The sequence below is a fragment of the Pundamilia nyererei genome, unplaced genomic scaffold, assembly GCF_000239375.1.
Source record: "Pundamilia nyererei isolate P.nyererei 1_Seehausen unplaced genomic scaffold, PunNye1.0 scaffold00099, whole genome shotgun sequence".
NCBI lineage: Eukaryota > Metazoa > Chordata > Actinopteri > Cichliformes > Cichlidae > Pundamilia > Pundamilia nyererei.
In genome coordinates, this window is record NW_005187500.1 from 1,422,947 (window position 1) to 1,439,235 (window position 16,289).

The window sequence follows — 16,289 nt, forward strand, 5'->3', positions numbered from 1 at the left end:
AGAACGTACGTACCTGGGCCCGCCTACTATCCTTGAAACGTAAAATGATTGGCTGGAATCCAAAGTGTGTGACATCTCGGGGAAAAAAAGCACCGAAATGTGCGCTGCTTTTCGGTCTGGTTACTACCGTTTATGTCAGAACCGGTACCCATCCCTAATCCCAATGATGTTGTTGTGATGTCACGGCTTTGGAATGTGGAGGAAAAAGAAGAAAAAAGAATCTGTTTATAGAAACGTCTCTCCTGGAAAAAGCTGTAAGCATTCCAGGTACTCTTTTATTTATGCAACAAATATGTTGTCATGTTTACAGTTTACTCCAAATTTACATCACACATGTTTTGCTTGTGATAGGTAATACTGTTATAAACTAACTGAATGCTCAGACGATGTGTTGAGGGTTGACCAACATTGTTATGATGAAGCTGCTCTGTTAAAATGCGATGCTGCACCTTGACTCACAGGTGTATTCTCAGTGCAGTTTGGTGCTGTGCAAAATACTATGTTACTATATGCCCTATTAGAGGTACACGCTAGTCTATTTATGTGCATTAATTGCTTATCATGCTGCTGCATCTACTCCTGTGCCAGTTTTAACCGCCCCCACCTTGCACTAACCTGGTCCACACTCACACCAACTTTTAAAAATGTTGTTTTCATCATCGACAAACTAAAGTACAGGTATCTGATTTCCAGTCAAGAAGAAAAATACCCGGGTGTGCACTAAAGCGTAGGCGTATTTTTAACTTATTGGCAAGCAAACATGGAAACATTACATCTGTACTTTGGAAGAGGCAAAAAATGTAATTTAAGCTTGTGTGTGTTTGTTTATGTCAGGCGACAGCCAGCGTTCTTGTCACAACTGTTATGTCAGGTGGTGGCACAGCTAATGTTTCCGTGGTGGTGATGAGCATCAAATCTGACGTGACGGAGAGAAACATACTCCTCTGCAGTGACAGTAAAACAAGTGCTGTCATCGTCCCGTGTCACATGCTCGTCACGTGATCACGACAGCCAGATTATTGGCAGCGGGCGCCATAGTTCGCTCAGGGAATTCAGCACTTAAAGTGTTGGGCTTGTATCATATAATTAAGATCTTGATAAAATAAGCGTCTGCTGGAAGACTTATTTTAGACACATACTGACCAGAGATGCAACAATTTACTCATAGACGGATGAAAATGAGAGGATCATTAAAAAGATGGTTTGTTTTTCCTACGAAACCACACAAAAGAAGAGGTGGACTGGCATGGCAGCGACTGCCACCAGCTCTTTCATCTACAGGCAGGATTTAGCATGTTTGCACTGAGCATGTATTTGCACTCTGCTTTGGCTGAAGAGAAAATTGGGGCCAATATCAAAGGAAATATTTCATAGTTTACGGGCAGCAGGGCTGCAAGGCTTTCTGTATTCCTTTGTGTCAGTCTTGGTGCTTTTTCTGTTGGAATAAATGGTACATAATTCGTTCCTGTTTGATTTTTTCTGTTTTTCCTAATGTTTTGGGGTTTTTTTTTTACCTCTGGGCTTTGGGTGGTGCGTGTGGAAGAGAAGAAGGAGTGTGTACTTGTAATAATTAGTCTGAGGCTGGACATTAGACTAATGTAAACAGTATCTGTGAAAGTGAAAACATTGCGCTTCGCCAGTTTACATTTGTTTGCCCGAGGGCTCGTATTTTTCAAACGCTCCGCACAAATTGTTTCATGCATTTGGTTTGAGAACTGCAAAATCTGACATCCTGAATAACTCAGCAGCATGCCCACACTGCCTTTGCCTTCCAGTAGTTTGTTTTTTCCTCTGGTGTCCTGTCCAAAGTGGATAATTGACAACAGCAGCAGCGTGAAGTCCAAACCGAGGCCCTTTCCAGCTTCAAAGCTTTCTCACGTCCAAAGGAGCTCAGACTTAGAGCCCCAGCACTGTGTCTAAGCATCTTCAATTCCTTTCACACACATTGGGAATCATTGATTCTTCAGTCGATTGTTCTAGTCTAGTCATCAGGAAAAGCCTTGCCTGTCAGTAGTGAGAGCAGCTGCGAGTGTGTGTGTGTTCCTCTGTGTAAATGAGTTCCAGCTAGATTTAGTGGAGGCTTTTAGTTGTAGGCGAGGCTGAGCCCGTGGCACAGCCAGAACAGGTTGAGTTTCAAAGGGGCTTATCAGGGGAATTAGGCAAGCCTTTGGAGTTTGAGCATAGCCTAATTTCTGGTGACCTTTCCTTGGCTCTGGTTTGACTTTTTGTGGTGATCAGCAAGTGCTCTAACAAGCTTTTCCGTCTGTGTGGCTGGGGATTACTGTGGAACTGCCGTGCCCTCCCCTGCACTCGCAAGAAGCCATCTGTGGTGAGGAGAGATTAGGTGAGAGAGCGAGCGAGCAGAAGTAGGCAATACCCTGAAGGGGCATTGTCACGCCTGTCTGTGTGTTGGTGAGGATTCTGCGCTTGTCAGAGTCTCCTTTTGTGACAAATTGGTATGTTTTGTTCTGCCATTTTAAACCGTCAGGCGCTGGCAACAGTATGAACCTACTATTCAAGCGTTCGTGGATTTTTGACTCTTTTTTTTTTTTGGTTATTTATTTATTTTTATGTATTTTTTATGGGAGTGCCTTTCCTCCTTTTTTTTCTTGGACTATCGCCTTGATATTGGTTTCACCTTGTGTTTGGCATAGAAGCTACGATTATCATTACTTACACAAATGGCTTAGAGGTGTCTAAGGTAAGGTTTTACTTTGTTTCATCACTTCTTACTGGACCTCATGTAAAATACTTTCATGAGACGCGCATCAGGTGCAAAACTTTTCCACGGTGAGTTCATGAATCCGGCATTTATTACCAAACTGTTCCTAATGCAGTGTCACTATTTAGTACCATTTAACGCTCGTGTTTCTTTGTGTGCGCGTTAATATAACAATATGCAGATACGACGTTATGTCATCTGATTACATTCATTATACTTCCACAGATGATCTTTGTTCACGAACCCCTGCAGTGTTAACAATTGAATTGATTGCATTTAATCAGAACACTTTTGAATTAATTATGGAAACAGAATGTCACGTCTCTCGTAATTAGACACTGGATAGCTTGTTGACTGAGTGAAAAACACAACAATGCTGTTTTTGCTCGCAGTACTATGTGAAATAGTCGAGAGGTCGTGAGGATGATTATAAAACTCTTTATTGAATCCAGCAGTTGCCAGCTGTTGTACAACTGTTGGCAGTCTGATTATTTTTTTCTTGGATCGACTGTACCTGTGATTCTCCTTTAGCAACACACATAATGTGGAAGTCTTTGTTTGTTGTTGTTTATTATTTTACTCAGTTTTATCATTCATAAACCGGCTGACATGTTGTCTGTGGCGGACGAGACCCAGATGATTTGCTGGGAAAAAAACGCTTTTAATTAATCGCACAATTTTCTGTAATTAATCGCGATTAATCGCGATTACTTGATCAACAGCCTTTATATAACTTTATATTTGAGCTTGTAACAGACATTTATGCAAAATAATGAAATAAATGTAGAACAAACACAAAGAATGTTAAATGCTTAAATTCAAAGAGAATTTGAATAGTTCAGTCTTTTACAGGCTCTCTCCTGTGAAATGCAACTAAACTAATATATAATATATATTAGTTTTGTCAAACAATTAAAGTGTTTAATCAGATTCATCACAGGGTTACTGTGGATTCATTTTGATTAATCATGATTAAATATCATTTTTATTCAACATTAATCACATTTCATTTTGCATGAGCAAACAGACTCGAGAAAAAATGGAAAATATACGAACTTAATTGAACATTTGGAACATTCATGTTGACAGAAACCTCTGTAAACATGTATCCTCTCTCTGTCACTCCTGGGGAGGCTTCAAGTCCTTGAAACGAGGACCCAAAGCTGTGTAAAGGTTCTCAGTGATGTTAACAGGTCTGCAGTTTGTTGCAATCCACTCGGCGTCAGTCGATGTGTCCGAGGGCGACTTACTGAGTCCCCGATGCTCCGTGAGGGGTTTGTCCACGCTGGGTGACGCGTTAGCCAAAGTGCTAGCAGCATCCTGGCTAACGTATGCTTCGCGTCAATGTGATATTTTAAGCTGGAAGCGCTTCGGTGAAAATTCCTTCTTGCACAACGTCCATGAGACTTTATGTCGGTCGACTGTTCCGGCTTCTTGTTTTTTAATACTCAAATTTCCCATCGAGAGGCCGACGTGCGTTTATCATCTTCCATATTGAGTTGATTGGTTAGAATAGAATAGAATAGAATAGAATAGAATAGAATAGAATAGAATAGAATAGCCTTTATTGTCACTATACAAATTACAATGAAATTGGAGTGCCGCTCCCTTGGTGCAAGTTTCAATAATAAATATAAATGTAAAATATAAAAAGTACAAAAAAAATTAAAAAAAACAATTGTAAGTACTCAAACAATAGTATGTACAATATATACAGGATAGCAGCATTAATATAATGACAGTGATGGTATGGAATAGGTTCACCATACTGTCACTGTCATTATATTATGCTGGTTCAGTCACTACCAGATCAACTGCCCATTTGCACATGTGCAAAGGTAACTCTGCTTGGACGAACTGCCCAAAATGCGCTGACAGAAACGTTTCAGGGATTTTGAGTCACTCTGCACCCCAGATGCGTCAATTTTTTTTAACCGCGTTAATTTTGACAGCACTACTTTTAACATATCTGTCACCAAATATATTTTGACTGCTTAAAGCTTTGGGCTTGTTTTTTGTTGTTGTTGTTTCTTTGTAAGTGCACATGCTGCGAATTTTGTGCTTCTGGCCTGGATTGCACGCATAAAGGTTATTAAAGAATGAAATGTTTTTTATTGCATTTAACTTGCAATAAACACACACCAAATAAAATTACTCTTTTGCAGTTTCCATATAAATGCGTAATAAAGACTTACTGATAGTCAGCAGCAACACATGTTGCTTTAACATCACCTAATGCTTTTCCTTGGAGCTGCTGTTCTCTGCAGACACACTAACCAATCAGCTGTATGCATATCTGATTCTGTGCCAGTCTGCAGCTGTCTGTGCACCAGCAATGTAAGCGTGATCTCAGACACAGTTACTGGTTCACTTGGTACCAGTATGCATGCATTACCTTATAAAGCCAGTCATCTGTCAATATAACCAGTTGCCATAGTTTCCCACTCGTTACATTTTTATTGTACTTAAACCAGCTTAGGTGTAATTTCCATTAAAGCTACAATAATATTTGCAAGTAACTAAACTAATATTTAAAAAGATATTACTAGCTAACCTGAAAGCTGTTTTGTCTGAAAGCTGCATTAGAACTGGTTTGAACTATGGTTTCCTGATATGGGCTGGGAACACTAAAGGGAGAGTCAGTACCTGTTAGTGTATCCCTTTAAGAATGGGTACAAGGGTGGGGAGAGAAGAGCCTCATCATCATCATGCAGGAGTCATCTGGGTAGCCTCTCCTCCCTCTCTACTGCATTATCATAAAAAGTGATTTAGGACTGATTGATGCAAATGGCCCTCTGTTCTTTTCTATCATTAACGGGTCCTTCGCTGTGGCCACAGGCGGTGATTAAAGCTGTCATTTCCAGCTACTCATTAAAGGAGAGCGCCAGGCTGTGGGAGGGATTGAGAGAGGGTTGGGGAGGAAGAGAAGGAGGAAGGAAGAGAGGGAGGACGGCAGGCTGCAGGAGGAGAGATGGAACCATTTTATTCCTGAAGAAGTGCCGTGTAGTGGAACCGGCTTTCTGGGGAAAAAAGAGGCAATGTTTTCATAATTGTTGTATTCCACCCAGTCTGCCGTATGCAGCGGTCCAAATTCATTACAATAGCATCTTTTATGAGTCCCCAAATGCTTTTTAGTTTAGCCTGCCAGTCGGGTTGCTTATAAAAAAAGCGGGGCGAAAAATAGCAATAACAAGCGACAGTAGGGTTCAAATCGAAGTCACTTTACAGTCTAATTTTCACATTTTGTGTGGAACCAGGAAAAACTTGTGACACACATAACTATAAAAAAAAATCAATACAACTTTGTTTTTTATTTCTGTTTTGCTCGTGGTTATAAATCACCAACAACACTGTCAGAGAAAGTGAAACTGTTGACAAACAGCCCCAAATGCTGAAGTGTGTCTGCAGCCGCCCCATGACTCCTGGCAAAGACATTATTCTGTGTGGCTCGCACTTACTCTTGAACATGAATGAGTGCGTGCTTGTGTGTGCTGCTTGCCGATAGGAACCTTATCTACTCTAATGGGGGCGGTTCTTGGCTGTGAGGCTGTGAGATCCGAAGCTCCAGCTGAGCTTTCCTCTGCGGGAGCCTACAATATCACCATGTCCTGGGGACCTGTGCTAATGGCCTGGGGTGCCCTTACTGCTATTGTGCCCAGCAGGCCCACCACCCCATGAACATACACAACCCCAAGCTGTCTCCATCTGTACCCCCTACATCTCTTTTATCTCTCAGTACAATCCAGTCTGCCTCAGATAGCATACTGAGCTTCTGGTCTGGGTGCGCCTGGCCTATAGCAATGGGACCGAGGGGTTTGGGGGATTGGAGAAGACGATGAATGGGAGAAGATATGTTTTCTTAGTGGTGCAGCACCAGGGCACTAAGCTTCAAGCAGAGAGGTCCATCAATCGACATCATTTTGGAGCGAAGGTTTCCTGGCCTAAGATGCGATACCCCTGTGCAGACCCCACAATGCATGCTGCTGGGGAATACTAATGAGGTTTAGCCCGTTCGTCTAGTACCTAGCTGTGGCCAGCACATACACTGTGTTCTCACAGCATTATCCTGTCCACATGTGAAGATGAAAAAGAGCTGATTGGTGCCTAATCCTCTTCAAAAGGGACAGCATTTGGGAAGAGGTGAGACTGTCAAAGTGTGAGATTGAATTATTTACTTTTTACCTGAGTGGGTGAACGAGTCGGTGCTGTGCAGGATGGCTTCCAAGATAATAGTGCAGATTTCTTTTGAGATACATTAGAAGCAATTAGTCACCAGATGAAAGTCCAATAATTATTTGCCAAAGGCAAACAACAACAATTATTTAAGTGGAAATTACAAGCCAGTATGCTGACTTAGACTCCCTCGTCACGCCTTAGCTGACACCTTGCATTTGCACAGCACAGAATGCAGCATTTTGCTTGCTTTTCTTATTTAATAAGTAATCATGTTCAGTGTTAAGGTTCTGGAGATGTACTGTACCTGTGAAATCAATCCAAAAGCCCTTATGTAAATATTCCAGTTCTTTGGAATAACACAGTTTTCTATCTGTTTTTATTGCCCATGAAATCCAACATTTTTCAGTGGGAAAAGATGCAATAATCACCTGTTTAAGAGCAACGTGTAGGCACACATGCATGTGTGAAGGAAAGCCATAGCAGGGCCTAATGGTGCCATTAATTTTGTTCTGGAGACTTTCAAGAAAAATGGATAGATTCCCCCTCCCCGCTTGCTCTCTAAACTGGTTTTAATGAAGAAGATAAAGTGGTTTCTCGAGTGTCTCACAGGCTCCCTGCAGTCACTTCATTTGACATTATTCTAGTGCAGCTGAATGGAGGTGGCAGCCCGCCGCCTCCTTGGCTACGTGTTGACATGCCAGCAGCACCCTCCCAGGGCTGCTATAATGAGGAACCAGCTTCCTCCCAGGGCTAGGACCAGGTGGGACCATTTCAGAGTTTGCACTGGTATAGGAGGAAACAGACAGATGGAGCAAGCCACCCAGTCTCCATCTGCAGCCTCAACACCACCTTAACTCGGATTATGTCATATGTCACATCATACCCCACTGCTGTTCCAGCTGTATCTGCAATTGCCTTAAGCCCTGGAGGTGCCCAGACAGCTGACAGTGGGATTATTACTCTCTCGAATATGTCTGCAGGGCCCACCTCTCTGGGGAGGCTCTGCCTGCAGACTGTGGTGCCCACTGAGGGAGGGGCTGACAGGGTCTTTATGACTAGACACTCTCTCTGGGGACCACTCGGGAATAAATTAGCATGGCCACAACCCTTCTGGCATAATGTGATTGGACATGAGGGAGGCAGCCCCACCCCTCACCCCTCCCAGAGGACAAGTATACTCAGTGCTCAACCTAATCTTTGTTGAGCATTAAAATACATGATCGCACCTCCGGGGCATGCACAGAATCTGTCCTTTGTGTGCATTCATCCTGCCATCCACCCCGTAATCATAGATCATAAACTCTGTTGCTGAACCAGCGTGGTATTAAAAAAAAAGATATTGTTTGTGAGTTAATAAACATACTTGCTGATCTTGTAAAAGTTTTAAATTGTCTCCAGAGCCGTTTCCTGTCGTTTGTTTGGTGGCTAAATGTGAACCAGGGGAGAAAGGGAGGAGTGGAGCACGGGACCAAGGAGGAGAGTGGCTTAGTGTAAGACGTTAAATCCTAAGCTAAAATACATAGCCCTCAGGAGGTGCAGCTTCTTAACCTCAACCTGCTTGGTCTGATAAGACTGTTTCTTTGTTGTTGGCTGGAAAGTAATGCGGACTAGCTAAAGGCTATTAAAACAAGCTTTGCCTGGAAGTGGTTTATCAGGAGATTTCATCACTCCATCGTGTATTAAGAACAGAAACAAAGCCTCTCTGAACTGTGTTCAGCAATCAGACAAAGCAATAAATGCATATTTTTGGTTGCTCGTGTTTATTTTTAACTAACTAAAGGTACGTCACAGCCTGCCCCACCGGTGCAAATCCCCTCCCAGGATGAAACTGTCTGTGACCTCCAGCCAATATCACAGAAACGTTTCACCGGAATCTGCCAGCTGTTTTTCTGTAAGTCAGACTCCCAGCTGTCAGTGATTACTGCTGTGGACCGTGCCCGGAGCTTTGCCGACAGTCCCCTTTTGATTAGCAATTATCCAGAAAAAAGGCTAGGGGAAACTCAGACGCTCATGAGAACACGGCTTCAACCTGTTTTTCCATTGAGTAAAATTCTGTCGGGGCAGCCGAAGGTTGCCGTGGTTCACCGGGGTCCACAGCACCACTTGGCTTTGATTCGTTTATGCCTCCCAGATGTTGGCCCATATGGTTCCACTTACTCTACAGGGAAGGAAAATAAATGGTTTGTTTTTCTATTGTGGTCTCACTCATTATGCACTTATAAAACCAGCTTTTGAAGATTAGAAACGTATGCCTGTGTTGAGCCAGATATAAGCTGGCATGTTAGCATGGAATGTGTGGCTTTTCCTCTTAAGCTCACATTTCCCTGAGTTCAGTTTTATTTTAACAGTAACACAGATCAGTGCTGGAGTAGTGCATTATATATAGTTTTAGCTTTGCCCGTTTAGCCTAACCTCAGAACACTGATTCAAACCAAGAAATGTAATGTGCAACCTTAGCATGCATCTTTTGCTCCACTTGTTAAATGTGAAAATGTAAAACCATGAGAGACTGTTATGGCAATAAATGATGGAGAAACGTACTTGTCTTTATAAGCTCTTAGATTTACAATAGGTCACCAAGATATCAGTTTAAAAGTGTTCTAAACGCTAAATATTTAGAATTAGCAGCTAATTTATATTCTGCATTAATACGGTCATGTGAAAACCAAACTACACCCTTATTTCTTCCACTGAAATTAAGAGGGTAAGCAGCAGCATCAGGTGCATTTGGTTTATTGATCACACTGGGACAATGATCCCAAGTCTCTCTATAAAAGCACAGGTGGACATCCCAGCAAATTCACCCCAAGGTCAGCAATGCAAAAACCCAAGAGCTACATCTCCGACTCTACAGGCCTCACTTATCATGTGAAAGTTCATAATAATCAGTGTTGGGAAGGTTACTTAAAATGTATTCCACTACAGATTACAGAATACATGGCACTAAATGTAGTTTGTAATGTATTCTGTTAAACAATCACGTGCAGCTCTGAAAGTATTACCAACTAGACTGTTAAATCTTAAGTATAAAATATAAGTGAGTAACAGTAGGGTGGACTTTAGGTAAGGCTGCACATTTTGCACTGATCTCGTATAGAAAACTATTTCTGTGTCAGTAATGTTTTCTTTCTGTCTGCTTTCAGAACTGCACATGCTTATTTGCAGCTAGCAGGTTGTAATGCAGCCTTCATTAATTCTAATAAATCACACAGCAATAGTACATCGAAGATACTGAAGTGGCACATAACCCAGGTAGCTACCACAACTAAAACAAGCTAGCTGCAGTAGGCTAACGTTAGCTTTTAAAAATGAACTTAGTTCCAAATGTTTCTTTAGGTTGGAGTCTTTGGACGCTGAGAGCAGCTTGGTTGGTGGCAAACAGAGTTTGCATTGCACGGTCAGATTTCCAGTCAGAGCCTCTTATTGCGTGTTTTGTTTGCGTGGAATTATCAACAATAGAGAGGGGATAGCCTAACACAGCGGTCCCCAAACTTTTTTGCACCACGGACCGATTTATGCCCGACAATATTTTCAGGGACCGGCCTTTAAGGTGTCGCGGATAAATACAACAAAATAAAACTAGTACCGGTACCAAAAAAGAAGATTTATTCATAACACACGTGAAAAGACCCAGGAAAACAGAGTTAACGATAAAAACGATAACAAAATAACGCTGAAAACCGATAAAAACCCTGAAAACTATACATTTCACACCTGAGCCTCTACTCTCGCGACCTGGTACCAAACGACTCACGGACCGGTACCGGACCGAGGCCCGGGGGTTGGGGACCACTAACATATGAAACAGGAAAAGACAGAGGTGTAATCCATTTATTTCAACAAAGTAACTGTACTCTGTTTAAGAAGTAACTGTAGCGGAATACAGTGACTCATATTTTGTTTTTTAAATACGTAACACTGGCACATGTATTCTGTTACTCCCCAACACTGATAATAGTACAGTTAGAAAAGACTGAAAGGCTTGAAAGAAGAAGGTCTTTAAAAAAGAATATGGCAGCACAGTTTAGGCTTAGCTTCTGTAAAGCATGGTAGGTAGTGGAGGGTTGATGATCTGGGCTTTTTTTGCAGCCACAGTTTCTGGACCATGGATGTACCAAAGTACTCTAGAGTCAGGTGTGAGGCCATCTGACCAACAGCTAAAGCTTAAATTGTGTTATGCAAAAGGACAATGATCGCAAAGACACCAATAAATCTACAATGAAGTGAGTTAAAAAGAAGATCAAGATACTTCTTGCTGCTCAAGTCCAGACCTAAACCTCATTAAAATGCGTGACCTTTGGAGACCTGCGCATAAAAGAATGACCATAAGCCTCTATGAACTGGAACAGAAAACATATACCTTAAGTTATTGCTGCTAAACTTGTTCTACGAGCTTTTCCATGTATTCATAGTTTTCCACTTGGTTGTATGGAGCAATAACACAAAATTAGAACTGGAAGTTCATCAGACCTTTGCTTGCTCGACTGTTCCTCACGACCTCACCCAGTCTTACCTCCTGCTTACATAGAAAAGGAGTTTCCTCAACCATGTTTTCCTTTCAAACTGCTGCTTTCAACTTTTCTTTTGACTGACAACAACTTTACTCTTTGGCATTCCTTCCCATCCTCAATAACTCATTCCTCACTCTCACAGCTCTTCTGAGCATTTAAGGAAGTGTTAGTTCTGTGGGGTAGCAGGTGTTCCCAGCCTTTCCTGCCCTGACCTTTCAAGTGCTGGTCGTCTATCAGTGGGTGTCAGGCCTATAAGTAAGATTCAGCTCACCCGTCTAACTGAGAGGTCACCCTTCACTCCCACTGTGAAAGGAAGAGAGGGAACTAAAGATAAGAGAGAAGAACGTAGACAAGAGAGGCCCCTCTTCAGATTTTTTGCCTTGGACTTTTGTGGTTCTTGAACAATGAGAGCACATCTGGCTGCTCCTCACTAGTTTGTCACAGTTGTCCCTCATCCTTGAAGCGCCTGAGAGAAAAACAGGAGAAAGAGAGCCAGTTTTGTTCTTTACTCTCTACCTGGTTTGAAATAAAAGGAAAGTCCTTTGGATTGTGGGTGCGTCCTGCAGTCCAGCCGGAGGCTACATAGTATGGATCAATATAAAACGACATGGGCGCAAGCACGGGCTGTGTAAAGTTTCATTTAATGGATCTGTTTGTTTGTTTGTTTGTTTTATAGCTGGTCATAAAGACAAATGACAAGACAATATGAGGGCAGGAGCTTCTTTTCTTTTCCATAAAGGCTGTTATTTTTAGCCTGCAGTTCTGTGATGGACTTCTTTCAGCAGAACTGACAAGTCTTCTTTCAAATTAGAGCACCTTGTCAAAAGTACAGAGGGGCGGATGGATCTAGCCTATCTTCATTAAATGTTCTTTAATTGGCTTTGTAAGGAATAATCTCTCCATCTCTCTGAGCTCCACGGTTGGCAGGCAGGCTGTATAACGGCACCGCTCGTCTGTCAAAACGTCAGCAGCATCTCAAAAATGAAAGCGACACATGCCAGCAAGTTGTTCAACACTGTGTACAAATACTCCAGATCACACGTCAGTAGAAAGGCCTGTCATAATCCTCTTTCAAGGAAATTAGAGTTTAGGTAAACACAACTGTCATGTGCAGTGTTCCTTAGAAAAGTTTTTTCCCTTTTCTTAGCTCGTAATCTTAAAAGGACCCCGAGCTCAGAGTATAAGCACATTTCCATTTATCACACGGCATATCTTCTATTGTTGCCGAAGCGCTGACAGTATCCACAAATTTTGAAGGCCCCGGAGCGTTGGTGTTGTCAAATTGAAATGTGGGAAGCAGAATTGCTTCCCACCTGCGTAGCTCATAAAGCGCTCCAGGTCTTGCCTTGATGTGTGATAGAAGTGAGGCACCAAACAAAACATGCTGTGTCCTCTTCTGATTAGCAGACATCAGCGTGATCTTCCGTGTCCTTCACCGAGGCTCTGCGCTACCACAAATGCGCAGTGACGACCCAGCAAAATAGCAGCGAGCAACTTGCCAGCTTGTCAGTCAGTTTGCTCCGTCTTCTGTCTCGGAGCATTCTCCATCTCTGCACTGCATCCTGGAGCTTAATGGACTGTAGAGGTCTCAATTGAAAATGTGAACGTGCCCATCAGAATGTGTAACCTTGTTTGCCCCAGGTATTTAGCACAGGACATCTAAAGGCGGTGGCTTGACCAAGGCATGTCACGGACAAATGAAAAGCTATTAGAGAAGACATGCCTGTGTGTGTGTGTGTGTGTGTGTGTGTGTGTGTGTGTGTGTGTGTGTGTGTGTGTGTGTGCCTCCCAGCAAACCCTCCAAGTCCCTCAATTTCCAGCCAGTGCATCAGTCCAAGCAGGAGATGACAGTGGCATTCTTTGTTTATCTACTCCGGGGCCGTGCTCCTCACGTCTCTTTGTGTTGCTGTGACAAGCGCAGTAAGCACTGGAGGAGAGATGGCAACGCGGTTATAACGGAGAAGATGCGTTTGTTTATTAAGACGGCTCGGGCTCTCCAGGCGAGGGCATTGCTGGATTTGTCTTCTGTTTTTTCTTTTCTGTGTATGTAGGAAAAATCCAAAGCTGCCATTCTTTGTCAGATTTGAATCACTTGTGAGCAAAGCTGACAAAGAATGGAAATCAATATCTGATTACTGTTTGTAAAACGGGACGTCATTGTAATCTAAATGTGTAAAGGTCAAGCTTGGCTCGAGTCGCACCGCAGTCTGCTCATAAACCTTTTGCAATTTTTTGTGATCCAGTAGCTCGATGGAATAAAGCAGAAATATACGTTTGGGTGAAGGTTAGGTTTAAGGCCCATGCACAAGCTGCAGCTGACAAGGGTCGAGTGAACTGCACATCAAGGGCCAAATAATAGAAGGTGAGGATTAGGTTACCAGTGAATCCATGTTGCTCACATGCACCTGGCTACGCGTTGTTTTGGTTCATCGTCATTGGCCGTTACTGCATAAACCTAAGAATGAAGCACTCTGGCTCATAAAGCCCATTAATCAGTATGAATACGGCCTTTCAAAGTGACATTGCACTGGGCCGTTCGTGTCGGTGCTGGTTCTCGCGGCACTTGTCATCATAGCACTCTGCACATCCGCACCAGGCATTTTGCTTTTAATGAGTATAGCGCTGAACACACGCGTTCCCCCGTCATTGCTCTAAAGAGCTTGATTGCAGATGCCGACGCTTCCGATGACAAAAACGACATCTGTGAACATCTGCTTTGGAAATTGAAGCTGGCCTTGGAACGGAACATTGACTTTGTTTTCTGTCTTTGTGGACCAATTAGGGCTAACAGATTTACACAGCCAGATCAATCTGAAAACAATAATGGCATTGCTGTTATTTCTCTCATTTGATAGCTGTGTGGCTCCATTGTGCCCATTAGCATTACAGAACAGCAAGCGCCCTGACCTCCAACATCTTCCCTCCATCTCATGCACATCCCCGGAGACGTTTTTCTTCCTTTAATCTAGCGAACACACAAGGCCGTGTATGTGTGTGTGAAAGAGTGTGTTTTTCCTCCCTTCCTTCTCCTCTCAGGCATCCTTGCTACAGTTAATTAACAGTTATTAGTGTTAGCGCAGAGCACCGGATAAGATGTCACAAATCATCAAGTCTCTAGGTGCAGTTCCAGCAATTAAGAGCTCTGTCGCACCTTCCCTCTCCACAATCATTTGGTACGCATCCAGATTCCTTTTTAGACCTGAAAGAACTAATCAAATCATTTCTGCTCAGAGATTCTGTCATTATTTCAAGCCCTAACCATGTGAGACTCCCAACTTTTGATTGCACTTATGTCCTGCTGGCATTTGTAAACCCAGAGATAAGGAAAGATGTAGGTACAGTTAGAAAGTGTTGCTCAGTCAAATGCCTGTGCATGATGTAATGATGTGTTTTTAAAAGGTTATTAAGAGATGGGGCATCAGATTAAGAGTGTTTATTTGCTCATTTTAATGCTGGCTGTGACTTCTCTGCTGCGATCAATTTGTCATCCCTCTAAATGGAAACTTAATTGCATCCGTCTGAAGTAGAGACCTTGAATCGTGCTTCTTGTTGTTTTCAGCAGCCAGTCCTTGCCCTAGCTTTTATTTATTTCCTTTCTTTTGTGCTTGATATAGAGTCTGGCCTCTTACCGTCCTAGGCCCAGAAGTGTTACGCAGCAGAGTGCTACTCAATGGTGCCAAAGGTTAGCTCTGTTAAATGAGCAGCAGTCACCAGATAACTTGCAAGTATTAGTATTAACGCAGAATGTCCAAGGTCAGCACAGTGCGTGTACGGGCTAACTAGGCCATGGCAGTTCATCAAATGTAAAATGCTTAAGTCTGGAAAAGCTCAGTTTGGCCTAAAAATAGCAACATGACGACAGAGTATTAGGGCCAAGCTGGTCTGGTCAGAAAGAGAAACCACACAAACTTGGAAGAGTTTGCCAGATTTGTGCGACATGAAATAGCTGGCAACGAACAGATGCAAGGATACTGATGAGGCAGGTATGTTGTATCACAAGATAGTTCATCAGGTAGTTTTACTTTAATCTGCACTTTTTTTCTCAAAATAGTCATTTGAATTTAGTCTTGAAATTTTGACTTACCGTATTTTTCGGACCATAGGGCGCACCATGAGGAATTCTCTTCAGCGGCTCTATTCCCATGTTGTTGCAGTATATTAATGACTAACCTCGTATTGTGGATGGATTATCTCAGTTGTTCTCCTGACTGAAGTTTGGTCCGTTTACAGCATCCTGCCATGCAATTGCATTTGTCCCTAACCTACAGTGTACATTTTAGGAAATCGTCAGGTGTCAGGAAAAAAGTCATCGGGTCTCAGACAAAAAAATGTCAGGTCTCAGTTCTCAGGAAAAAAGTCGTCAGGTCTCAGAACACGAGCTATCAGACAGAGAGAAAATCTTCCTGCAGGTGGCACTGTTGTTATGTGCCAGCCGAATTGATTTCCAAATACGTCATCAATGTGTGACAGTGGAAAAGCGTAACGTCATTGACCTCACCGGAATTCTACCACAGTTCATGCTCCTAATGATCTTAGTTTATCGTACAAAATTAGCTTTCCTTTTCTGATATGTGTTATGTAACTTTCACAACCTAACTGCAACTTAATCTAACACAACTGTGGCAAAAGTATGGACAAAAGGGAGAGCAAGTTAAACTTACATTGTGTCGTTAGGAGCATGAACTGTGGTAGAATTCCGGTGAGGTCAATTACCTTACGTTCTGCCACTGTCACACGTTGATGACGTATTTGGAAATCAATTTGGCTGGCACATAACAACACCGCCACCTGCAGGAAGAGTTTCTCTCTGTCTGATAGCTCGTGTTCTGATACCTGACGACTTTTTCCTGAGACCTGATGATGTCCTAAAATGTACACCG

The 16,289-nt window shown here is 42.6% G+C and overlaps 1 protein-coding gene across 7 annotated transcripts in view; it reads left to right on the forward strand.

Moving 5' to 3' along the window:
- auts2a (activator of transcription and developmental regulator AUTS2 a) overlaps positions 1 to 16,289 on the forward strand; it is a 335,293-nt gene that overhangs the window by 263,449 nt on the left and 55,555 nt on the right. The window contains exon 1 of one of the 7 annotated variants that reach the window (XM_005740361.2): positions 15,369 to 15,392. The exons of the other annotated variants lie outside the window; for them this stretch is intronic. Within the exon in view, the coding sequence (XP_005740418.1) occupies positions 15,384 to 15,392 (9 nt within the window). The 5' untranslated portion in view covers positions 15,369 to 15,383. Of the gene's footprint in view, positions 1 to 15,368; positions 15,393 to 16,289 lie in introns of those variants that run through there. 7 annotated transcript variants of the gene reach the window in all.